Source organism: Bombina bombina, chromosome 2 (assembly GCF_027579735.1).
Source record: "Bombina bombina isolate aBomBom1 chromosome 2, aBomBom1.pri, whole genome shotgun sequence".
NCBI classification, from domain to species: Eukaryota; Metazoa; Chordata; class Amphibia; order Anura; family Bombinatoridae; genus Bombina; species Bombina bombina.
The window spans coordinates 168436771-168463037 of NC_069500.1; the positions used below are offsets into that span (position 1 = coordinate 168436771).

The following is a 26267-nucleotide window of genomic DNA, read 5'->3' on the forward strand; positions in this document are numbered from 1 at the left end:
CATTTCTGATCGATGCTCTGGCAGTTCCTTGGAACTTCAGTCTAGCATAACTGTTTAGCCCCGGCATGGCCTTGTAGGATTTGGTATGCAGACCTAGTGGAAATGTCATCATTTCCACCTTGGAGACTGCCTCTGAGGAAGGACCTTCTACTTCAGGGTCCCTTCCTTCATCCAAATCTCGTTTCTCTGTAGCTGACTGCTTGGAGATTGAACGATTAGTTTTATCTAAGCGTGGATTTTCAGAGTCGGTCATTGAGACCTTGATTCAGGCTCGTAAGCCTGTGACTCGCAGGATTTACAGGGGTCTGTAAACAAAATTCATGGATATGATTGCTAGTATTAAATGGGTCACCTTTTAGTGGGATTATTTAAGCTTAATTGGAGCTTTTTGTATATATTTTAGATTTGTATAGGTTGAACTTGATGGACTTCGGTCTTTTTTCAACCTCATCTACTATGTTACTATGTTACATCAACCACCAGGGGGGAACTCAGAGTTCCTTGACCCACAACTGCTGTCTTTCTGCGATCCACATCCCAGGAACGGACAGTTAAGAAGCGGATTTTCTGAGCAGACAGACTTTTCATCCCCAGGAGTGGTAACTTTATTCGGATGTGTTTTCCAGCTTGACCCTCAAGTGGGGGCAGTTGGATCTCATGGCTTCTCATCAGAATGCCAAACTTCCAAGATATGACTTGAGGTCAAGAGATCCGCAGGCATTTCTGATCGATGCTCTGGCAGTTCCTTGGAACTTCAGTCTAGCATAACTGTTTAGCCCAAGCATGGCCTTGTAGGATTTGGTATGCAGACCTAGTGGAAATGTCATCATTTCCACTTTGGAGACTGCCTCTGAGGAAGGACCTTCTACTTCAGGGTCCCTTCCTTCATCCAAATCTCGTTTCTCTGTAGCTGACTGCTTGGAGATTGAACGATTAATTTTATCTAAGCGTGGATTTTCAGAGTCGGTCATTGAGACCTTGATTCAGGCTCGTAAGCCTGTGACTCGCAGGATTTACGATAAGATCTGGCATAAATACTTGTATTGGTGTGAATCCAAAGGATACTCTTGGAGGAGTGTAAGGATTCCTAGGATTTTGTCCTTTCTCCAGGATGGTCTAGAGAAGGGTTTGTCGGCAAGTATTCTAAAGGGTCAGATTTCTGCCTTGTCTATTTTGTTACATAAGTGCTTGGCGGATGTGCCAGATGTGCAATCGTTTTGTCAGGCCTTGGTTAGAATTCGGCCTGTGTTTAAACCTGTTACTCCTCCATGGACTCTTACTTAACCTTGTTCTAAAAGTTTTACAACAGGCTCCGTTTGAGCCTATGCATTCTTTAGATATTAAGATGTTATCTTGGAAAGTTTTTTGTTTTTTTCTTGTTGCTATTTCCTCTGCTCGGAGAGTTTCTGAACTCTCTGCTTTACAGTGTGATTCCCCTTATCTTATATTTCACTCTGATAAGGTGGTTCTGCTACTAAGTTTGGTTTCCTGCCTAAAGAATATTATTCAGGAAATCGTTGTACCTTCTTTGTGTCTTAATCCTTCTTCTCACAAAGAACGCTTGTTGCATAATCTGGATGTTGTGCAAGCGCTAAAATTTTATTTGCAGGCAACTAAGGACTTTCGTCGGTCTTCTGCATTTTTTGTTTGCTTTTCTGGGAAACGCAAGGGTCAGAAAGCTACGGCTACTTCACTTTCCTTTTGGCTGAAGAGCATTATTCTCTTGGCATATGAGACTGCTGGACAGCAAACTCCTGAGAAAATCACAGCTCATTCCACAAGGGTTGCTTCTTCTTCCTGGGCCTTCAAAAATTAAACTTTTGTGGAACAGATTTGCAAGGCGGCAACTTGGTTATCTTAATTTGCACACTTTTTCCAAATTCTATAAATTCAATACTTTTGCCTTGGCTGAGGCGTCTTTTGGGAGAACGGTTCTTTAAGCAGTGGTGCCTTCTGTTTAGGTTACTGTCTTGTCCCTCCCTTATCATCTGTGTCCTCTGGCTTGGGTATTGGTTCCCAACAGTAATTGATGATGATCCGTGGACTCACTGTGTCATTAGAAAGAAAACAAAATTTATGCTTACCTGATAAATTTATTTATTTCTTGACACAGTGAGTCCACGGCCCGCCCTGTATTCAGACAGTTTCTTTTTATATAAACCTCAGGCACCTCTGCACCTTGTTTTACTTTCTTTCTCTCCTTTCCCTTTTTGTCGAATGACTGGGGGATTGTGGGTAGGGGAGTGATATTTAACAGCTTTGCTGTGGTGCTCTTTGCCTCCTCCTGCTGGCCAGGAGTGATATACCCAACAGTAATTGATGATAATCTATGGACTCACTGTGTCAAGAAAGAAAGTAATTTATCAGGTAAGCATAAATTTCCTTTTTTCTGCTAAATTGCTTCTTTTTTTTTTGGATAATGCATTTCTCAAATGACTGAAGAGAGGACATCAAGCCCCTGTCTCAGTCTATCAAAGAATAAAAAAGGCCCCAAGTCTCTCATCGGCAAGATAGGAAGCTCCTCCTGCAAACTACAGCACTCAAAATGCCTTAGACATCATGTAGTTAATACATTTTAATGTAGACACTCACAATTTAAAGTAATAAATCGCCAGCCAATGATTATTCTATGAAACATCCATCTGTATATGTGGATACGTTGGGAAATGTTGCTTACATGTGAGGACCTCACAACCATGTACATACCAGGTCACTTAACGGCAATGACTGTTCATTTCATATGTAATTAGTCTTTTTTTGTGTTTTGCCATTTCAGTTGACCCTTTAATGTATCACCTTTTATATCTGTTGTGTTGTGCTATATTTCTTATAGCAAAAGATTGGGTGCTTTCATCTAGGCAGGCAGGTAAATCGGGTCATTTAAGTTACATAAAAGTTTAGGGCTCTAACCCAGTCAAATGAGTTTTGACTATTTGGAGTAAAAGTATGCATGTGTATTTATGTTTGTACACATATTTTTATAGGGGTCATAAGTATATTTACAGGGGTATATTTGCAGGGGTTTGTACGTATATTTACAGGGGTTGTACGTATATTTACAGGGGTTGTACGTATATTTATAGGGGTCGTAAGTATATTTACAGGGGTAGTAAGTATATTTACAGGGCTTTTAAGTATATTTACATGGGTCGTAAGTATATTTACAGGGCTTGTGAGTATATTTACAGAGGTTGTACGTATATATTTACATGGGTCATAAGTACATTTACAGAGGTTGTACGCATATTTTTTATAGAGGTCATAAGTACATTTACAAGTACCCCTTGAAACATTGGAGGCAGAATCCACTTTTGAAGTTGAATCTTCAAGTATGAAACTTCCAAAGAGAAGAATGACTTCAAATATTTACCCAATACACCATAGATGTAAATCTTTGGAAGTCTTCCATTAAAGGGTAGTGGAAGATCTGCATAAATTGAATCAGACAACTACTTCTACCAAACACAACCTCTCTGTGTCAGAAAAAGAAGCCATTGCTTCACTTCGAAACAATGACTCCATTGTCATCTGTCAATCTGACAAAGGGGGCAGTGTTGTGGTATTAGATCATGAGGATTATGTTGGAGAGGCGTTACGCCAATTGAATGACCAGCAAACATATTAACACTTAAGAACAATCCCACCATGTTATTTTACATGAACTTGGACAGTTGTTGGATGACGGGGTATTTTTATGCATATTTGATCAACAGAATGCTACTTCCCTTTATGTCAGCCATCCTATCATCCCTATCTTCCATCATCTGCCCAAAGTCCACAAAAGCCTCACCAATATTAAGGGATGCCCTATTGTGTCACGAATAGGCTCCTTACTTGAGCATTTTAGTGACTGGTTGGATGGGGTTCTTCAACCTTTTGTTCTTTCTCTACCTAGCTATATCAGAGACACACCTCGTGTTCTTGGTATGCTGGAAGAGTTGGACTGGCAGGACAATTACAGCTGGCTTACCATTGATGTGATTTCTTTATACTCCAGCATACCACACGACATGAGATTGGCAGCTGTCAAATACTTTCTTACATTGAGTGCAGACCTTACCATAGCCCATATAACATACCTTCTGCGAGTTACCCGTTTTTTGTTGGAACACAACTACTTCTGTTTTTAAGGGGTATTCTACTTACAGAAACAGGGTACAGCCATGGGGGCAAAATTCGCCCTCACATATGCAAATTTGTTTATGGGTTGGAAGAACAGAATCAACATAGAGGTTGAAAAAGTATGCATTTCTTTAGCACTTCATTCTCCCCATATGGGTTTGTAATTAGAACACCCGTAGTAGGATGAAGTTGGTGATGGAAATTAAAATTTAACTTTTATTAGCTTAGTTAAAAAAACCGAACACACAACATAAAAAGTTAAAAAACACAAAAAGTTGGGGCCAATAGACTGAGTTGGTCAAATGGCTCAGTGCCGTAAGTAAAACGGTTAACGGCACTGAGCCATTTGACCAACGCAGTCTATTGGCCCCAACTTTTTGTGTTTTTTAACTTTTTATGTTGCGTGTTCGGTTTTTTTAACTTAACTAATAAAAGTTAAATTTTAATTTCCATCACCAACTTCATCCTACTACGGGTGTTCTAATTACAAACCCATATGGGGAGAATGAAGTGCTAAAGAAATGCATACTTTTTCAACCTCTATGTTGATTCTGTTCTTCTAGTTAATTCATGCATAAGCACTCAAGCTAAGGAAATTAATCCATTTTGATAATAGCATCTCCCCCATACCAGTGTAGTGCTGTTGCACTTTTTTGTTTTCAATTGTTTATGGGTTGGCTGGAACGTACCTTCATTTATAATGAGGATGACCCTTACAGAGCAGAGGTAGTATTCTACCAACGATTTATAGATGATCTTATTTTTGTTCGGTCATCTGGTGAGTTAAGGGCTGCATCATTTGTCCAATATCTTAATGATGGGCATAACGGTTTACAGTTCACCTATGAGTGGCATAAGATGAACGTCAATTTTCTGGACATCACTCTTGTTGGGGATGTTGTGGGACATAAAATTAATTCTAAGCTATATAGGAAACCCATTTCAGGGAACACTATCCTGCATAATAGAAGTGGACATCCTTCCCATGTGTTCAAAGGAATAGCGAAAAGCCAATTTTTGAGGGCTAGAAGAATATGCAGTAGGGATGGGGATTATATTGAGGAAAGACAAGAAATAAAACAAAGGCTTACAACAAAAGGATATTCCCCTAAACTGCTCGATCACCTAGCCACCAAAACTCTTTCAGATGGAAGACAGCTATTACAAACACAGAGCACAAGAAAGAGTACTGAAAGCAGCAGACCTTTTGGCGTTTATCACGCAATATTCATCAGAATATTTTTCTGTATGTAATATTATTTAAAACTATTTTCCCATTCTCCTTGGAGATCCATCTTAAATCCTTAGTGGAGAAAGGCTTCAAATTTGTTTATTAAAAAAAAACTAACATTAGGTAATATTCTAGCCCCAAGTCAATTACCCATTAAAAAGAGAAATACAGGAACATGGCTACAAGTAAACGGAACATACAAATGCAAAGCCTATGATTATATAATTGAGGGTAAAGAGTTTTACTCATGTGAGACTACACACACTTTTTTTTACCAAAGGGTGTATTAATTGCTCAAAATCTTATGTTGTGTACCTCATAGAATGCGTTGAACATTCGAAACAATATGTTGGCATGACTAGTAGAGATGTCCGGACTCGTATGCGGGAACATCTGGGTTATATCAAATATGATAAACCATGCTCTGCCCTTTCAAGGCACTTCTTGAGGTAAACAACAAGGACGTTAAATCTTTCAAATGGCGAACTATTGAAACAATACGCTTGCCTCCTAAGGGAGGTAACAGGGACCAACTGTTGGCAAGGCAAGAGGTTTACTGGATTATGAAACTTTGTACACAAATTCCACATGGGTTTAACTAAGAATTTGATATTATCAACCATAGAAAATAGAGGACCTGTATTCCGGTGAACCTCTGCCTTGCCATCATATTTTCCCAGTTTATCCTCTTTTTTTAATTAAGGTATTGACAATAGGTGTATTTTTGTATATAATTGTTAAATATATAGGCAAATTTAATTTAACCATTTAATTGCTGTTTACACCTAAGCCAGAATAATAAACAATGTTTCCGTGTTAGATTGTGTATTTACAAACATGTATATCCATTTTTCCGTGCTATGATGCTTAGACATAATATTGTGCACTATCTGCACTTGGTCTAGCAAGATTAATCTGGCATAGTATTTCTATGGTTATATGCTTGTATACATACTTTTTTGTATATACTATTGTACAGATACATATCCTGGCTTGGTTAAATATTTTGTTATTATATGCTGCCAATATACAAACATATGTCGTATCAAGAGTTAGCTGGATCTTTCTTTTAGTTATTCTTCTAGTATTTACCTAAGGTCGTATAAAGTTGATATTATGTTGCTAAGATTATTTCTTTATGCTTAGCATAATATTATATCATCATACGAGTATTTTAGTACTAAGATTGTGTTGTTTCAAGTGTACAATAGCTTAAAAGGGGTGTGTTTAACACCAACCAATGAACTGTATTGAACAATCCTTTTTAAATGGAACTCACCTGTGCCTATCCAGGTTTATGAGTACGGCAACGTGTAAAACCATTCATACTTTTGTGTGCTCCATGATGTTATTTTAATTATTTGCCAATAAAGCCTATTTTTATATTTTGGATTTTCGGGATACTTCTCTTTTTTTACATTTACAAGGGTTGTAAATAACTTTACAGGGGTCATAAGCAGTGTTCCATCTAGCCAGTTTTGTGAGGGGGCCAGCAGTGAAACAGTTAATACGGGAACCACACATTGCAGTCTGCATTGTACAGTGTTTGCTAATTGCTCTAATTAACTGTTTCACTGGTGGGCCACTCCCAAAACAGTTTTTAGAGGGAACACTGTGTGATGAGAGCAGGATGTGATGTCACTAGTATGTGGGCGGGGCTTAGGTCCGGCGTCTGTGTCGCAGTTAGTTTAGTACAATCAACCTGTCTAGATGTGTAATGCTATGCTCTGTAATAAAATAGAGTTGTACCATCATTGCTGTGTCCTGCATATGTCCTGCATCTCATGACATGGTGTCAGAAGTTCTGGACTACGCTTCTGTTCCTGATCGATTGCAATGTCAAAGTTTACCCCACCTGAGCCTTTTGACTTTTCTCAGCCTGCAGCTTGGCCCACATGGCGTCAGCGGTTTCAGCGCTTCAGGATTGCATCCAAACTGAACAAGGAGAGTGGTGAAGTACAAGTTAATTCTCTTTTATACTCTATGGGGAAAGATGTGGAGCCAGTGTTCAATGCTTTTACTTTCCAAGAAGGGGAAGAAGTTAACTTTGATATAGTTATGGATAAACTCAGTGCCCACTTTGTGCCCAAAAGAAATGTGATTCATGAGAGAGCTTGTTTTCACAAACGTAATCAGCGTGTGGGAGAATCTGTGGAGTCATTTGTGCGCAGCCTGTATGAATTAGCTGAATTCTGTGAGTTTGGTGTTGCTAAAGAAGAGCAAATCAGAGACAGAATAGTTATTGGAATTGCAGATGCTGAAGTCTTCCTGAAGCTGCAGTTAGAGCCTGATTTAACGTTAGAAGGGGCTATTAGGATGGCCCGCCAGAGTGAACTGGTGAAAAAGCAAAGTGCTGATCTGAGGTCTGAGAGTATTGTGGATGAAGTGCAACAGTCTAGGAAAACTACTAGTGAAAGGCACAGTGTGAGCGGTAGATCTAAAGTACTGGAAAGGCCTAGAAGTGGATGGGCGCAACATGGCCGATGCACACGGTGCTACCGGGCTCATGATCAGAGTGCTATATGCCCGGCCAGAGATAAAAGATGCAGAAAATGTAACAGAATAGGCCATTTTGAAGTGGTGTGTAAAACTGAATACATTAAGGAGATGCAGGTGGACAGTGACCAGGAGGGTCAGGAAGTGTCTTTTGTGGGGTCTGTTGTGGAACGGACAAGCTCAGAGGAAGATTGGAAAGTTACTTTTACTGTAATGGGAGCCAAAGTTGATTTTAAAATTGACACAGGAGCAGATATCACTGTAATGTCTTTTGCTGAATTTATGAAACTGCCTCGACAGCCCCAGCTGGCGAAGGTTACTACAAATGTCCATAGTCCTGGTGGCCGCATTGATTGTGTGGGGAAATTTCTTGCCAGCTGTGAGTACAAGCAAAGGAAGTTCACCATGTGGGTGCATGTGATCCGAGGTCAGTGTGTTAACAGTTTATTGAGCAGAAAAGCAGCCTGTGACTTGGGCCTCATGGCCAGAGTGAATGAGATCTCTGAAGATATGTTTGGCGAGTTGGGCCTACTGAACTGCAAACCTGTCCGTATAGCACTTAAAAGTGACGCAGTCCCATACAGTATTTCTACTCCTCGTAGAATTCCGTTCCCACTCATGCCTCAAGTGGAGAAAGAGCTCATGCGCATGAAGTCTATGGGGGTTAATGAAGTGGTTGTTGAAGCAACTGATTGGTGTGCCCCCATTGTTCCAGTTGCAAAGAAAAACGGAAAGGTGCGCATCTGTGTGGACCTGAAAAGGTTGAATGAGGCAGTGAAGAGAGAGAGATTTGTGCTGCCGACATTGGAAGATATAGCTCCGAAGTTGGCTGGGGCGAAGTTCTTTTCCACATTAGACGCTTCTAGCGGCTTTTGGCAGATCCCCCTGGATCCAAAGTGCCGCAAACTGACTACCTTTATCACACCGGTAGGTCGGTTCGCCTTCTGCAGACTCCCCTTTGGGATATCCTCCGCTCCTGAAATCTTTAAAGGGAAATGAGTTCTCTCCTGAGTGGCCACGTGGGCACAGCGGTCGTCATGGACGACATTCTAGTGTATGGGTCTACAGTGGAGGAGCATGATCAGCGTTTGAGTTGTGTGCTACAGGCTATCAAAGAGTCTGGGCTGAAGCTGAATAAAGAAAAATGTCATTTTAGGAAAACTGAATTATGCTACTTTGGGCATATCATCAACGGGGATGGCATCAAGCCAGACCCCGAGAAAATTTGTGCTATTGAACAGATGAAAAGCCCTTCTGATGTACATGAGCTGAGACAGATATTGGGCCTTGTTAATTACGTGGGCAAGTTTCTTCCAGATTTATCTACAGTTTTACACCCTATCACAGAGTTGCTTAAGAAAGATGTTGCCTGGGTCTGGGGACCTTCACAAGAAAAAGCGTTCCTGCATGCCAAGTCCCTGCTGGGGTCTGCCCCAGTGCTGGGGTTCTACGACCCTTCAAAAAAGACTGTGGTTAGTGCTGATGCTAGCAGTTATGGGTTGGGGGCTGCACTCCTGCAGCTGAATGACAACAAACTACAGCCCATCGCCTACTGTTCCCGCACACTGACGGCTGCGGAGTCAAAATACGCTCAAATTGAGAGAGTGCCTGGCTGCAGTTTGGGCCTGCGAGCGCTTTCAGCGTTATCTAGTGGGTTTGGAGAAATTTAGTCTGGAAACTGACCACAAACCGCTAGTCCCTCTAATCAATTCTTATGACATTGACAAAACACCCTTGAGATGCCAGAGACTTTTAATGAGACTGCTCAGGTTCAATGTTCAGGCAGTGCATGTGCCGGGGAAACAGCTGGTTGTGGCAGATACACTATCCAGGCTCCCGCTGGCTGCTGCTGAAGAATCCTCCACAGAATCGGATGTGAAAGTGTATGTTGATTCAGTTCTGGCCTCTAAGTCCATTTCTTCAAGGAAACTGGAAGAGATAAAGAAAGAGACATATTTGGACACAGATCTGCAAGAAGTTATAAGGTACATAAAAGAAGGCTGGCCTGAGAGCCGGGCAGCCGGGATGTCTTTAAACGCTTACCAGCCAGAGAGGTCGCAGCTCACGGAGCTGGAGGGGTTGGTGCTGTTCCAAGACCGCATTGTAATTCCTGTCAGCATGAGGAAAGAGATGTTAAACAGGATTCATGATGGCCACTTAGGCATTACAAAGTGCAGAGAGAGAGCAGCTACAGCTGTGTGGTGGCCTGGGATCAGCTCCGACATTGCAAATCACGTGTCTAAATGTGCCTTTTGCCGGGAACGCCGGCCTACTCAGAGAAGGGAGCCCTTGATGTCTACTCCGCTGCCTGCGGGGCCGTGGCAGAAAATAGCTGCTGATTTGTGTGAACTGCACAGGAAAAAGTTTCTTGTTGTGATTGACTACTATTCCAGGTATTTGGAAATTGCACCCCTGAATGATATCACAAGTCAGGCCGTTATCATTCGCCTGAAGAGCTTGTTCGCCCGCTGGGGCATTCCAATGGAGCTGGTGAGTGATAATGGTATGCAGTTCGCTTCTACAGAGTTCAGTGCTTTCAGCAGGGAATATGATTTTGTACATTCCACGTCAAGTCCACATTATCCGCAGGCCAACGGAATGGCTGAAAGGGCAGTTCAAACAACAAAATTAATTCTAAAGCAATCTGAGCCGTACCTAGCCCTCTTGTCATACAGGGCGACGCCCATTCAAGCCACCGGGTTTAGCCCGGCACAGCTGATGCTAGGACGCCAGATTCGCACCACTTTACTCTCAGTGGGTGTCTTCAAGCCGCCTGGCCCTGTTCCTCGGGACGAAGTCCTTAGGAGGGATGAAGAGGCCAAAAAGGGTTATCGTTTCTTCTACGACAGGAGACATTCTGTCAGGCCTTTACAGGAACTGAAAGCGGGCCAAAGTGTCAGAATTAAACTGGATAATGAGAAGAAATGGAAGACGCCTGCTACGGTAGTGGGCCGCTCTCCAGAACCAAGGTCTTACACAGTCCTTACAGAGGGAGGGACAGTTACACGCCGTAACCGAAGACATCTTCAGCCTGTACCTGAGAGTCTGGAACCGGATACCTCAGTACCACTGCCGGTGGGATCCCCTGTTCTAAGAGAGGTGCCTTCCCCTCAGCAAGATCACAGCGGGGATATATCTTTGCCTCCAGCAGACTCTTGTTCACCATCTTCTGTATCAGAGGACAGTTCATGCAAAGTTACATCAAGCGGAAGAGTGGTGAAACTTCCGGCCCGATACAGGGACTGACTTTAGCTAGAACAGTGACCGGAAGTATGGGCAGAATAATCCCATGGTCACTGTGGACTAGGGTAGTCTACCCCGATGTCCAAGTCAGGATGTAATTTATTTGTTCATGTTTTCTAATCTATCTGTTTTTTTATAATGTTCAAAAACAAAAATGTTGTTGTATACCCTGTTGGTGTACCTTGTTATTTATTATATGCAAATGTATGCTTTGCCTTTGAAAAAGGGGAAGATGTGATGAGAGCAGGATGTGATGTCACTAGTATGTGGGCGGGGCTTAGGTCCGGTGTCTGTGTCGCAGTTAGTTTAGTACAATCAACCTGTCTAGATGTGTAATGCTATGCTCTGTAATAAAATAGAGTTGTACCATCATTGCTGTGTCCTGCATATGTCCTGCATCTCATGACACACTGTTCATCAGTATATTTACAGGGGTCATAAGTATATTCACAGGGGTCGTAATTATATTTAGAGGGTTTGTAAGTATATTTACAGGGGTTGTATGCATATTTTTATAGGGGTCATAAGTATATTTACAGGGGTCATAAGTATATTTACAGGGGCCATATGTATATTTACAGGGGTCATAAGTATATTTAGAGGGGTTGTAGGTATAGTTACAGGGGTTGTACACATATTATTTAAAAAAAAAAAATTCAAAATAGTTTTTATTGAGGTAACAATGGCATACATAAACAAAATCTTATACTGTCATGGCAACACACCTATATACATACATCAAATCTTGTGTATCTAATACATAGGCATGTTCTAGAGACCATAAGTGATACTAGGTCCTAAACAGTAGGAGGTACAATGGGCCATGAGCAGCACCTCTTTTATTTATATAATATATATATAAACATTTTAACATGGACAAAAAATAACTTAACAAGTGGTAATCATAAGACCTAGCTTTCGTGTAGGGACTCTGAGAGGAAAGAAGTAGGTCTTTGTGTGTCCACAATATAAACAACAGAATAGAGGCCAGTTATTCTTAACACAGAAGAAATACTATTAGCCACCTGGTTCTTAATCTCCCCTCAGAGTTTTGGGGAGTTTAGTAAATGTCTTCAATTACCTATCGTAATAACATACAGGTGATTGTGAAAAAAGTTCTGGATGATAAGAGAGGTGTATTACGAGGCAACAGGGCCAGTAGAGGAGAAAAAAAAGGGCGGAGGGGTGGCACAGAGGGGTGCAACTCGATAAGTGCGGGGAGCTTTTAAAAGCAGACTATTTCATTTTAGTGTCAGTACACGTGTTCCGTTTCTTTCTTTCTCTAGTTGTCTGCTCTCACCCAGTCCTCCCAGACCGCCCAAACCTGTCCATGTAATCCTATTTTACCCATAGATTTAAAAGAGTATTCTTCAATTGTGCGGATATATTCAAGTATGTCCCTTACCATTCGGAAGGAAATTTGTTCCCAGCCAGCTTCTCGCTATGGCCAACTTTGTGGCCAGAAGGATGATAATGCACAGTACCCTCTCCGGTTGAGTCAGTTTCACTAGCCCTAGGTGAAAGAGAGCAGTCTCTGGTGTTAGTCTGTGAACTAAGCCCAATCGTGGTGATTGAAATCTAGAGGCTCCATCCTCGGTCCAGTGGGTCTTCTGGAGATATTCTAAATCAATGTGTTGGGTCTGAAGGTATTTTAACAATAAGCTCCTTTTTAGTTGGAGAGTTTAGGCCTTTAGTGTTTAAAGTACAGAGCTTTATGGCGAGAAGAAAAAAAAAGGGGGGGTTATAACAGGGGGAACATGTTAAAGGTAATTAGATAGGGATAGTATGGTAGGATATTAAGAGGCCCTGTCACCTCGGTGTGGCAGAGATTTCCTAACTCTGCTGTGAGTATGCAAAGGGCTCAAGAGATCCCCTAACCACAAGTTATATGGTGGGGGGGGCGGAGCCAGTAATATCCCCAACACCCCCCTGAGTCAATTTGAGTTCAAAAGAACATAAATATTAAGATAACATCATTAAAGATACATAAGTTAAGTATAATTGTATAACCAAACACAGTTTTAATACAAACCATTTGAGTACACATAACCCACAGGCACAGTAGTGGGTAGATATACAGCAGATTATGCATGGACATATCTAAGTCGACCTAGGTCAGTTATAATGTGTGTCTACGTCTGTATATAGACTTCAACCTGCAAACATTCTTTAATATTAACTTGGGACTTGATGTCTACATCCGATCATGCACCACCTCCCCGATCAATTCAGGGTCAAAAGCACTTTCTCCGACCCACAAAGCGGGGTCCCTCCACCAGCTCGCCATGGTCAGATGAAAACATACAGCCCTTCCCCCGACAAAACCTATAACTAGGGGCCTAACAAATAAACTAAACGTATCTAAATCAAACTCTAGTATTTTATTATGCGTGTCTTCAGTAGGGTGTAAGGGTAGATGTCATAAATTTTTAATCCGCGCATTAATTCTTTATGTTCACAATCGTCCATGTCCCGGCCTCCTTGTTTTCAAACTCTAAGGCATTTGTTCTGGCCAAATGAGGCGGGTATCATTATTGACACCATTCCATGGCCGGGTGTGAACATATACCCCCACCCCTGAATATACCTGCAATGAAAAACATAGTAAACATGTTAGACTTGTGCGGCTACAGAAACATATAAGGGGATGCTTTAAACACTTGTGAACATGGGTCCTAATTCCCAATGTACCCATCTGGCCATGCACCCCCCCCACCTTACTAATATCAGGGTCGAGGCCATTTACTCCAGCCAAAAAAGGCGGGTTTTTCTCAGGTAGCACTCCATGGCCAGATGGCAACACATTACCCCTCACCTGTCTGCAGTGAAATATGAAACATTCAAGTTAAGTGCATAGATATTACATTAAGCAGTCTAGCTTGCATGGTAAGCCATGGGATGTCCAGCCCATTATCCACCTCAATCTTAAATACCTTGTGGTGTACCTAATGGTATACATCCTCTAGTGTCAGTGGTTCAAGCATTTAGCAGAGGGCACCCAGGATTCCATTCTGGAGCGTTCACCCTTAGATCAGAATTCCCCATTTGTGGATAAGCAGGGACATTGGGGTCATTCAGATGCCTCCGTGGGGAGTCCGGGGGGGCCTGATCTTGTTGGTCTAGATGCCTTGTCCTCAAAAGTTCCTGACCCTGTCGGGGTGTCAAAATAATATGTTGTGCTCCATCCTTCGTGACTATTAATTTTGTCGGGAACCCCCATCTGTACTTGATCTGGTTGTTTCTCAGGATTCTGGTAACCTCTCAGAAGCTTCTTCTCTGTGCCAGAGTATAAGAGGAGTGGTCCGGAAACAGGGAGACATCCCTAAATTGCCCAGTTAGCTGTGGAGAACGCAGCATGGCCCTCATCAGCTTATTCTTGTAGGAATAATAGTGTAAGAGAGCTATGGTGTCTCTAGGTTTGCCAGGAGGGAGGTTCCTAGATCTCGCCATTCTGTGAATCCGGTCTATTCTACCAGTGGAAGGGCCCTAGATTGACTGGAATAGGTGTAGTGCATACTCTTCCAGTTCTTGCGGGGGCACCGACTCGGGGATCTTCCTCAGCCTATATTATTTTGCCTGGATCGGTCTTCCAGGTCTGCCACTTTCGCCTCTTAAGATGATACTTTGTCCGCCGAGCTTTGTGTTTACCCGACCCAGTTAGCATGGTCCACCATGAGATCCTATTGCTTTCATTCTATTATGTCGGTGCGCTCATTGATAGAAGAGATATCTCATTGTAGGTCTTCAAAGGATCTCTCCAGCTTATTGAAGTGCCTTGTAAGGGTCTGATTTTGGTTTTCAAACATGCGTTGTATGGAGTCAAGCGGTAGAGCAGGGCCATCCCCCTTACTCCTCCCGGGGGTGCCGGAGCCGGAGAACCTACTGTCCAGGTGATCATCGGGTTGGTCTGATGTAAGAGATTGTTCATCTTCAGATCTGGTGTTGCCTCTGTCCCTGTGAGGATGGAAATGATCCATCACAGTCTTCTTAGGCCCAAAGTTACCTTTTTGCTTTTTCTTGGCTTGTTGCAACATGGTAGGTTGTCAATGCCTCTAATTGGTAATCCAGATGTAGTGTTCAATAGTTAGATGTTATCTTCTCGAAGTGGAAGGGGGGGCACGCAGGACCCTTTAGACTGACATTTGGTCGAGAGGAGTTCCCAGAGTATGCAAGACTGTATGTATCTATCACATAACAGAGTTGTCCCTAGGTGAGTGTCTTAAATATCTGTTGTTTACTAGTGTGCATTCAAGTATTCACTCTTTCTCCCTGACCCACACCTGAGAGAACACTTGCAATGTAACACTTGTCACAATAGGACAATGTGGGGAAAGGGAGTGAGGATATGACCCGCTAACAGCCACTTAGCAGAAAAGGGAGGAGAGGGTACACCGTATACCTAAGGAAGCAATCAAGCGTTAATTAGTATAAGGTAACAGTCCATATTTACACACAATAAACAGGCAATAAGAGAATGATATTACAGTTATACAGGGGAGTGACACTACACTTTGAGATAGTTACTCAGACACCTCAGCTGTCGCAGCAGCTATTGGAATATACAAATATCTTTCAGAGGTAATACTAGTAAAAGCTTCCTCAGAGAGGGTTACCCCTGGGAACCTCCAAAAGAGAGGGCCACTGCAAATAAGGGCCCCAATGGGACCCAGGTAACAAAGGAGAAAGTCCAGGCCAAGGGGAAACCCGGAGCCGCTGTCCCCCACAACAGGTGCCAGAAACACTAAGCTGTCCTCTGTGGGTGATGGCTTTGTAGGAGGGGAACCGCTACCTCCCAGGCTTAATAATTGAGAGGGGCAGTGCTCCCTGTGAAGCCCCAGAGCACGTTGATAGAGGGTTAACAAGCTTTCTTGCAGCTGGGAGTGCGCGGTTCCTATTGCACAGTTAAACACTCATATAAAACTGGAGCAGGGACCAGGAGCCAGGGAGGCCCCCCAAGCCAATTAATGGCAATAGGGCACAGCTTTAAATGTAGATGGGCCTCAAGTAGCCTCCCCAGCGCAGCCCCCCCGCAAGGTGTATACAGCTTATGCAATGCGTTCTGAACACTCAACTAAGGGCATTTATTGTAGGCAGGCTATGTGTAGAGAAGCTGGGTGAAGATACACAATGTAATATAGAAAAATATCACCCAGGTCCTCCAGGAAGTGTGCGCCACAGAGTCCATGGCACCTATGGTTGTTGCAGGCCCAAGAGGTCTCCACTGGAGCTGCCTCCCTGCTACCGGGCTAATGATGTTAATGCCCAGCTGTGTTGGTGTCCCCTATGGAGAGATGAGGTGAGCGAAGTCCTTCAAGTTGGAGAGACAGCCAGGCCTCCTTCACCGGTGGGGGCCACGTGGGTACTATCAGTGGCATCTTGCTCCCCGGAGGCCGCATGATGGCCGCACTTTGCGCCAAACAGGGTACAGGGAGTCACTGGAACCTCAAACGGCTTTCAAAGCATCTGGAACCCCCAGAACTGTCCCCGATGTCAGCCCCTCTCCTCCGATATTTCCGCTCCTGGTTTTGGGGCGTAACCTGCACCAAATGTTATCCGGCTTGTAGCAGGGCCCTTTAGGTAAGGCGCAGTTCCACTCAATCTCGCCGAGTCTTCAGGCGGCTGTGTATTCCGCTGTGGCAGCGGCAACTCAGCAAAAATAGATAACTAGAGCTCCGGAGCGGATCCCCGACCCTCCGGAGCCAGATGGGCAGCGGCCCTGCTCTATCTGTAGCTGCGGTGCAGGCTGTCAATTAGTATTTGAGAAGTCCTCCATAAGTGGCAGCAAACCTTCGCAGGAACCCAGAAGGGAGGTGTAGCAGATAAAAGCTAGCCAAATAGCCCACTTCTCACTATTTTCCCCAAATATAGAGCTTAGTGTCTGTTTTAGTCAATTTGAAGCCTGGAGCTGTTCGTGTGCTTCCTCTCAACTCAGCGGCTAGCTCCGCACCCCTAGTACGCATATTTTTATAGGAGTCGTAAGTAAATTTAGAGGGGTTGTTAGTATAGTTACAGGAGTTGTACGTATATTTACAGGGGTTGTAAGTATATTTAGAGGTTTAGGCCACAAGATTGTGTGCTCTGTTTAAATCATAAAAGTGTAATATTGGCTTTATGGTCCTTTTAATATAACCTTATTTCTGAGAATTTAATTTCAGCGTGTTTCAGGATGGAGCATCATAACATGCAGACTACTTTATTGAGATGCTACCTTGTATTCATGTGAAATCCACATTATTGATTGTATTATATTCTTTTTTCACAGTGGAGAGAAGCATATTAGATTTTCCCCAGCATGTCTCCCCTAGTAAGGAGATGCGGTCAGCAAGCACATTGGCTGACAAAAAGCTTTCTGACTTTGATGTGGAGATGAATATGAGAGAGGACGTGTTTAAAAGAATTCTTCATTTTAAGGTAACTACAGTGAATCCAACTGTATCTGTGCTGGGCCAACATTAGTCAAATTCTACACTGACACTCTCTTGCTCACCAATAACAATTCTTAAAGAGACATGCTACTCAAAATATTTCTCTCATTTAAAAATCTATTTTAAATGTTTCAAAATGTATTACAGACCTTTGCTTTTTGAACAAATGTTCCTGTGCTGAATAAACTATTTTCTTTCCTAAGATATGGAGAGTCCAGAAAGTCATTCAATTACTAGTGGGAATATCACTCGTGGCTAGCAGGAGGAGGCAAAGAGCACCACAGCAAAGCTGTTAAGTGTCACTCCCCTACCCATAATCCCCAGTCATTCTCTTTGTCTCTGTCAATGGAGGAGGTTAAGTTTGGTGTCTGAAGAAATTAATTCCTTTTTCGGCTACTTTTCCCTGCAAGCAAGGATTTGGGTTTAGCTGAGTCCACGTCAATCTCTTCAGTAGAGCAGTGGTGACTTTTAAGCAGTTAGGAAGTTGTGAGGTAGTCCTTGCTTTGTTTCCTAACACATGGTACAGATAGCCAGATTTGGTTACTCTGTTCTTTCTTTTTCTACAGGTCTCTGTAAGGAGTATGTGTCCTTTCATGCCTTGTGAGCTGTCTTCCTGCCGGACAGCTAGACTGCAGGTAAGTGCTTTTGTCTTTTAGGTCTTGGAGACTTGCACTTCAGAAGAATATTTCATATGCAGTAGATGGGGACATTTTTTAAATCCTTTATACAGGATTCTCTTTGGCAGTGGGCAGGCACATTATGTATGTTGAGACTAGGGGTTAATCTTCCCTTTATTAGGATGTTTTTTCTCTTTGGGCTAATTTTGTTGAAATACTTTATTAGTATGTGTGTGGGGCTTATGTTTTATACAGGGATTTATGTATAAACTTAAAATTTGGCAGTTGGTTTTCTTTGCTTGCTTAGCTAGAACAGGCTAACTGACAGAATGCTTGAGCGTTTGTGTAAATTTAGCTAAGGCAGAGGTAAACGTACGCCTTTTACTTGATGCATATTTTCCTCTCTGTCGGTCATGTGACTTCTCTCTGCTGTCGGATATCACGGAGCGGAGCGGCGTCATTGAATTTCAATCTCTTCAGTGTCGATCTACTATACAATTGTTTTAGAGACTTCTGGCAGCCAAATTGTATATAAGTGTTACAGTAAGGCACCTGTTTATTATTTTAAAGAATAAGTTTATTATTTTAAAACATTTTTGCATAACGTTTAGTGGCTGTGGTATTAAAAATTCTTAAAGTGACAGTGTATTTAAAAAAATTCTACAATCTTTTGACAAATGCTTGTTATGCCTAGAGGCACAAATTGTTTTGCCTATGCAATTCTTTGCTGCATGCTTAGCTAGAACACTTCAATTAAAAGATAAATTGTTGCCCGCTGAGCCCAATGTCTCTCAGGATGATGCTGTTCAGGCAATGCCACAGCTTTCTCCTCAAACTTCCCAAGCCTCTATGGCATCACATACAGTGCCCTGCAGTTCCTCTCAGCCTCCTGGAGGAGTTTATTTGCCTGCATATTTTCATGCACAGGTATGTTCTCCTGTATGTGGGGCATTATCTGCTTTTCCTATGCTGGGAAAATGCAAGAGGAAAATTAGACATTCAGATAGTAAGGTTTCTGTTCCACTTACTGCTATGCAGGTTGCCCTCCCTTATAAGTCATATGAGGAGGATACGTCAGTAGCCTCTGAGGTTGAAATCTCAGATTCGGACAGTATTATTCCTTCATCTGATACTGAAGATGTAAACTTCAGATTTAAGCTTGAACACCTTTGTGTACTGTTAAAGGAGGTATTGGCTACTTTGGACGACTCCGATACTTCTGTCGTTGTCAACCCTAAGAAGTCTAGTAAACTTAATAAATACTGTGATGTTCCTCCCTCTGTGGAAGTTTTTAATGTCCCAGACCGTGTATTATTTCACAGGAATTGGAGAAGCCAGGGATTGCTTTCTCTCCGTCTCCCATATTTAAAATGATGTTTCCTGTTGCTGACTCCATTAAAGATTCTTGGTGCATGGTGCCTAAAGTAGAAGGGGCTATTTCTACTCTGATCCCCATAGAGGATAGCTGCTCCTTTAAGGATCCCATGGACAAAAAGCTGGAAGCTTATTTGAAGAAGATGTATGGTCATCAAGGTCTTCAATGGCAACCTGCAGTTTTTATTGCCACAGTAGCAAGTGCAGCATCTTATTGGTGCAACGCCTTGTCTGAATCTTAGTAGAGACTCCGTTGGAGGGTATACAAGACAGGATTAAGCATCTCAAACTAGCCAATTCCTTTATTTCTGATAATGCAAGTTATTAGACTGAGAGCCAAGTGGCTTCACTATCCTAGCTGACAGGGCATTGTGGCTAAAATCTTGGTCAGCTGATTTTACCTTTAAGTCCAAGCTTCTGGCGCTTCCTTGCAAAGGTAAGACCTTGTTCGGACCTGGTTTGGCAGAAATAATTTCTAATTTTGTCCGGTCCACGGCGTCATCCTTACTTGTGGGAATATCTCTTCCGCAACAGGAAATGGCAAAGAGTCCCAGCAAAGCTGGCCATATAGTCCCTCCTAGGCTCCGCCCACCCCAGTCATTCTCTTTGTCGTTGCACAGGCAACATCTCCACGGAGATGGTTAAGAGTATGTGGTGTTTAGTTGTAGTTTTTTTATTCTACTATCAAGAGTTTGTTATTTTAAAATAGTGCTGGTATGTACTATTTACTCTGAAACAGAAAAAGATGAAGATTTCTGTTTGTGAGAGGAAGATGATTTTAGCAGACAGTAACTAAAATCGATTGCTGTTTCTCCAACATAGGTGTGTCCGGTCCACGGCGTCATCCTTACTTGTGGGATATTCTCTTCCCCAACAGGAAATGGCAAAGAGCCCAGCAAAGCTGGTCACATGATCCCTCCTAGGCTCCGCCTTCCCCAGTCATTCTCTTTGCCGTTGCACAGGCAACATCTCCACGGAGATGGCTTAGAGTTTTTTGGTGTTTAAATGTAGTTTTATTCTTCAATCAAGAGTTTGTTATTTTAAAATAGTGCTGGTATGTACTATTTACTCTGAAACAGAAAAGAGATGAAGATTTCTGTTTGTATGAGGAAGATGATTTTAGCAACCGTTACTAAAATCGATGGCTGTTTCCACACAGGACTGTTGAGATGAATTAACTTCAGTTGGGGGAAACAGTGAGCAGACTTTTGCTGCTTGAGGTATGACACATTTCTAACAAGACTTGGTAATGCTGGAAGCTGTCATTTTCCCTATGGGATCCGGTAAGCCATTTTCTTAGTTTTAAATATAAGAATAAAGGGCTTCACAAGGGCTTTAAAGACTGGTAGACATTTTTCTGGGCTAAAACGATTACTTTATAAACATATTTAATGGTTTATAACTTTGAAGAGTTATTTTAATCTTGGGAATTGTGTTAAAAAAACGGCAGGCACTGTATTGGACACCTTTTTCACTGGGGGCCTTTTCTAGTCATAGGCAGAGCCTCATTTTCGCGCCACTAGTGCGCAGTTGTTTTTGAGAAGCAAGGCATGCAGATACATGTGTGAGGAGCTCAGATCCACTGAAAAAGCTTATTGAAGGCGTCATTTGGTATCGTATTCCCCTCTGGGCTTGGTTGGGTCTCAGCAAAGCAGATACCAGGGACTGTATAGGGGTTAAATGTAAAAACGGCTCCGGTTCCGTTATTTTAAGAGTTAAAGCTTTCAAATTTGGTGTGCAATACTTTTAAGGCTTTAAGACAATGTGGTGAAATTTTGGTGAATTTTGAACAATTCCTTCATACTTTTTCACATATTCAGTAATAAAGTGTGTTCAGTTTAAAATTTAAAGTGACAGTAACGGTTTTATTTTAAAACGTTTTTTGTGCTTTGTTATCAAGTTTATGCCTATTAACATGTCTGAACCATCAGTTAGACAATGTTCTGTATGTTCGGAAGCCAAGGTTCCTCTCCATTTAAATATATGTGATGAATGTGACAAACAAAGTAGGGACAATGATGCCACTGATAATAATGTTGCCCAAAATGATTCCTTAAGTGAGGGGAGTAAGCATGGTACTGCATCATCTCCTTCTATGTCTACACCAGTCTTGCCCACTCAGGAGGTCCCTAGTGCATCTAGTGCGCCAATCCTCCTTACTATGCAACAATTAACTGCTGTAATGGATAATTCTATTAAAAACATTTTAGCCAAAATGCCCACTTATCAGCGAAAGCGCGACTGCTCTGTTTTAGATACTGAAGAGCATGAGGACGCTGATGATAATGGTTCTGACATGCCCTTACACCAGTCTGAAGGGGCCAGGGAGGTTTTGTCTGAGGGAGAAATTTCAGATTCAGGAAAAATTTCTCAACAAGCTGAACCTGACGTTATTACATTCAAATTTAAATTGGAACATCTCCGCGCTCTGCTTAAGGAGGTGTTATCTACTCTGGATGATTGTGACAATTTGGTCATTCCAGAGAAATTATGTAAGATGGACAAGTTCCTAGAGGTCCCGGTGCCCCCCGAAGCTTTTCCTATACCCAAGCGGGTGGCGGACATTGTAAATAAAGAATGGGAAAGGCCCGGCATACCTTTTGTCCCCCCCCCCTATATTTAAGAAATTATTTCCTATGGCCGACCCCAGGAAGGACTTATGGCAGACAGTCCCCAAGGTCGAGGGGGGCGGTTTCTACTCTAAACAAACGCACCACTATCCCTATAGAAGATAGTTGTGCTTTCAAAGATCCTATGGATAAAAAATTAGAGGGTTTGCTTAAAAAGATGTTTGTTCAGCAAGGTTACCTTCTACAACCAATTTCATGCATTGTTCCTGTCACTACAGCAGCGTGTTTCTGGTTCGAAGAACTAGAAAAGTTGCTCAATAAAGCATCTTCTTATGAGGAGGTTATGGACAGAGTTCAAGCACTTAAATTGGCTAACTCTTTTACCTTAGACGCCACTTTGCAATTAGCTAGATTAGCGGCGAAAAATTCAGGTTTTGCTATTGTGGCGCGCAGAGCGCTTTGGCTAAAGTCTTGGTCAGCGGATGTGTCCTCCAAGAACAAATTGCTTAACATCCCTTTCAAGGGGAAAACGCTGTTTGGCCCTGACTTGAAAGAGATTATTTCAGACATCACTGGGGGAAAGGGCCACGCCCTTCCTCAGGATAGGTCTTTTAAGGCTAAAAATAAAACGAATTTTCGTCCCTTTCGCAGAAACGGACCAGCCTCAAATTCTACATCCTCTAAGCAAGAGGGTAATTCTTCTCAAACCAAGCCAGCCTGGAGACCGATGCAAGGCTGGAACAAAGGTAAGCAGGTCAAGAAACCTGCTACCGCTACTAAGACAGCATGAGATGTTGGCCCCCGATCCGGGACCGGATCTGGTGGGGGGCAGACTCTCTCTCTTCGCTCAGGCTTGGGCAAGAGATGTTCAGGATCCTTGGGCGCTAGAAATAGTTTCTCAAGGTTATCTCCTGGAATTCAAGGAACTACCCCCAAGGGGAAGGTTCCACAGGTCTCAATTGTCTTCAGACCAAATAAAAAGACAGGCATTCTTACCTTGTGTAGAAGACCTGTTAAAAATGGGAGTGATTCATCCTGTTCCATTAAGAGAACAAGGGATGGGGTTTTACTCCAATCTGTTCATAGTTCCCAAAAAAGAGGGAACATTCAGGCCAATTTTGGATCTCAAGATCCTAAACAAATTTCTCAGGGTTCCATCGTTCAAAATGGAAACCATTCGGACAATTCTTCCTACCATCCAGGAAGGTCAATTCATGACCACGGTGGATTTAAAGGATGCGTATCTACATATTCCTATCCACAAGGAACATCATCGGTTCCTAAGGTTCGCCTTTTCTGGACAAGCATTACCAGTTTGTGGCACTTCCATTCGGATTAGCCACTGCTCCAAGAATTTTCACAAAGGTACTAGGGTCCCTTCTAGCGGGTGCTAAGGCCAAGGGGCATTGCAGTAGTACCTTACTTGGACGACATACTGATTCAAGCGTCGTCTCTGCCACAAGCAAAGGCTCATACGGACATTGTCCTAGCCTTTCTCAGATCTCACGGGTGGAAAGTGAACGTAGAAAAAAAGTTCTCTATTCCCGTCGACAAGAGTTCCCTTCTTGGGAACAATAATAGACTCCTTAGAAATGAAGATTTTTCTGACAGAGGCCAGAAAATCAAAACTTCTAAGCTCTTGTCAAGTACTTCATTCTGTTCTTCTTCCTTCCATAGCCCAGTGCATGGAAGTAATAGGTTTGATGGTTGCGGCAATGGACATAGTTCCTTTTGCGGCGACTTCATCTAAGACCATTACAAACTGTGCATGCTCAGACAGTGGAATGGGGATTATACAGACTTGTCCCCGACGATCCAAGTAGATCAGAGGACCAGAGATTCACTCTGTTGGTGGCTGACCCTGGACAACCTGTCACAAGGGATGGAGGCTTCCGCAGACCAGAGTGGGGTCATTGTCCACGACGAACGCCAGTCTGGTGGGCAGGGGCGCGTGTCCTGGGAACCCCTGAAAAAGCTCCAGGGTCTATGGTCTCGGGAAGAATCTCTTCTCCGATAAGAATTCTGGAACTGAGAGCGATATTCAATGCTCTCATGGCTTGGCCTCAACTAGCAAAGGCCAAAATTCATAAGGTTTCAATCAGACAACATGACGACTGTTGCATATATCAACCATCAGGGGGGAACAAGGAGTTCCCTGGCAATGGAAGAAGTGACCAAAGTAATTCAATGGGCGGAGATTCACTCCTACCACTTGTCTGTAATCCACATCCCAGGAGTGGAAAATTGGGAAGCGGATTTTCTGAGTCGTCAGACATTTCATCCGGGGGAGTGGGAACTCCATCCGGAAATCTTTGCCCAAATAACTCAATTATGGGGCATTCCAGACATGGATCTGATGGCGTCTCGTCAGAACTTCAAGGTTCCTTGCTACGGGTCCAGATCCAGGGATCCCAAGGCGACTCTAGTAGATGCACTAGTAGCGCCCTGGACCTTCAACCTAGCTTATGTATTCCCACCGTTTCCTCTCATTCCCAGGCTGGTAGCCAGGATCAATCAGGAGAGGGCTTCAGTGATCTTGATAGCTCCTGCGTGGCCACGCAGAACTTGGTATGCAGACCTGGTGAATATATGTCATCGGCTCCACCATGGAAGCTACCTTTGAGACGGGGACCCTTTCTTGTTCAAGGTCCGTGCGAACATCCGAATCTGGGCCTCACTCCAACCTGACTGCTTGGAGATTGAACGCTTGATTTTATCAAAGCGTGGGTTCTCAGATTCTGTCATTGATACTCTTATTCAGGCTAAGAAAGCCTGTAACTAGAAAAAGTTTAGCCATAAAGTATGGAAATAAATATATCTGTTGGTGCGAATCTAAAGGATTCCCCATGGAACAAGATAAAAATTCCTAAGATTCTATCCTTTCCTACAAGAGGGTTTGGAGAAGGGATTATCTGCAAGTTCTTTTTGAAGGGACAGATTTCTGCTTTATCTGTTTTACTTCACAAAAAGCGTGGGCGGCTGTGCCAGATGTTCAAGCTTTTGTTCAGGCTGCTTGGTTAGAATCAAGCCTGTTTACAAACCTTTGACTCCTCCTTGGGAGTCTCAATTTAGTTCTTTCAAGTTCTTCAAGGGGTTCCGTTTGAACCCTTACATTCCGTAGATATTAAGTTATTATCTTGGAAAGTTTTGTTCTTGGTTGCAATTTCTTCTGCTAGAAGAGTTTCAGAGTTATCTGCTCTGCAGTGTTCTCCTCCTTATCTGGTGTTCCATGCAGATAAGGTAGTTTTGCGTACTAAACCTGGTTTTCTTCCGAAAGTTGTTTCTAACAAAAATATTAACCAGGAGATAGTTGTGCCTTCTTTGTGTCCGAATCCAGTTTCAAAGAAGGAACGTTTGTTGCACAATTTGGATGTAGTTCGTGCTCTAAAATTCTATTTAGAGGCTACAAAGGATTTCAGACAAACATCTTCCTTGTTTGTTGTTTATTCTGGTAAAAGTAGAGGTCAAAAAGCAACTTCTACCTCTCTCTCTTTTTGGCTTAAAAGCATCATCCGATTGGCTTATGAGACTGCCGGACGGCAGCCTCCTGAAAGAATCACAGCTCACTCCACTAGGGCTGTGGCTTCCACATTGGCCTTCAAGAACGAGGCTTCTGTTGATCAGATATGTAAGGCAGCGACTTGGTCTTCACTGCACACTTTTACCAAATTTTACAAATTTGATACTTTTGCTTCTTCGGAGGCTGTTTTTGGGAGAAAGGTTTTGCAAGCCGTGGTGCCTTCCATCTAGGTGACCTGATTTGCTCCCTCCCATCATCCGTGTCCTAAAGCTTTGGTATTGGTTCCCACAAGTAAGGATGACGCCGTGGACCGGACACACCTATGTTGGAGAAAACAGAATTTATGCTTACTTGATAAATTACTTTCTCCAACGGTGTGTCCGGTCCACGGCCCGCCCTGGTTTTTTAATCAGGTCTGATTAATTATTTTCTCTAACTACAGTCACCACGGTATCATATGATTTCTCCTATGCATATTCCTCCTTTACGTCGGTCGAATGACTGGGGAAGGCGGAGCCTAGGAGGGATCATGTGACCAGCTTTGCTGGGCTCTTTGCCATTTCCTGTTGGGGAAGAGAATATCCCACAAGTAAGGATGACGCCGTGGACCGGACACACCGTTGGAGAAAGTAATTTATCAGGTAAGCATAAATTCTGTTTTCCACATAG

At 42.8% G+C, this 26267-nt stretch overlaps 2 protein-coding genes across 2 annotated transcripts in view; one reads left to right on the plus strand and one right to left on the minus strand.

Annotated features, from left to right (window-relative positions):
* The window catches only part of SGTB (small glutamine rich tetratricopeptide repeat co-chaperone beta), a 300564-nt gene that overhangs the window by 250646 nt on the left and 23651 nt on the right, over positions 1-26267 (minus strand). The gene's annotated exons all lie outside the window — the stretch shown is intronic.
* NLN (neurolysin) overlaps positions 1-26267 on the plus strand; it is a 322838-nt gene that overhangs the window by 54297 nt on the left and 242274 nt on the right. Inside the window, 1 exon segment of the mRNA XM_053701341.1 lies at positions 17355-17503. Coding sequence (XP_053557316.1) covers positions 17355-17503 — 149 coding nt within the window.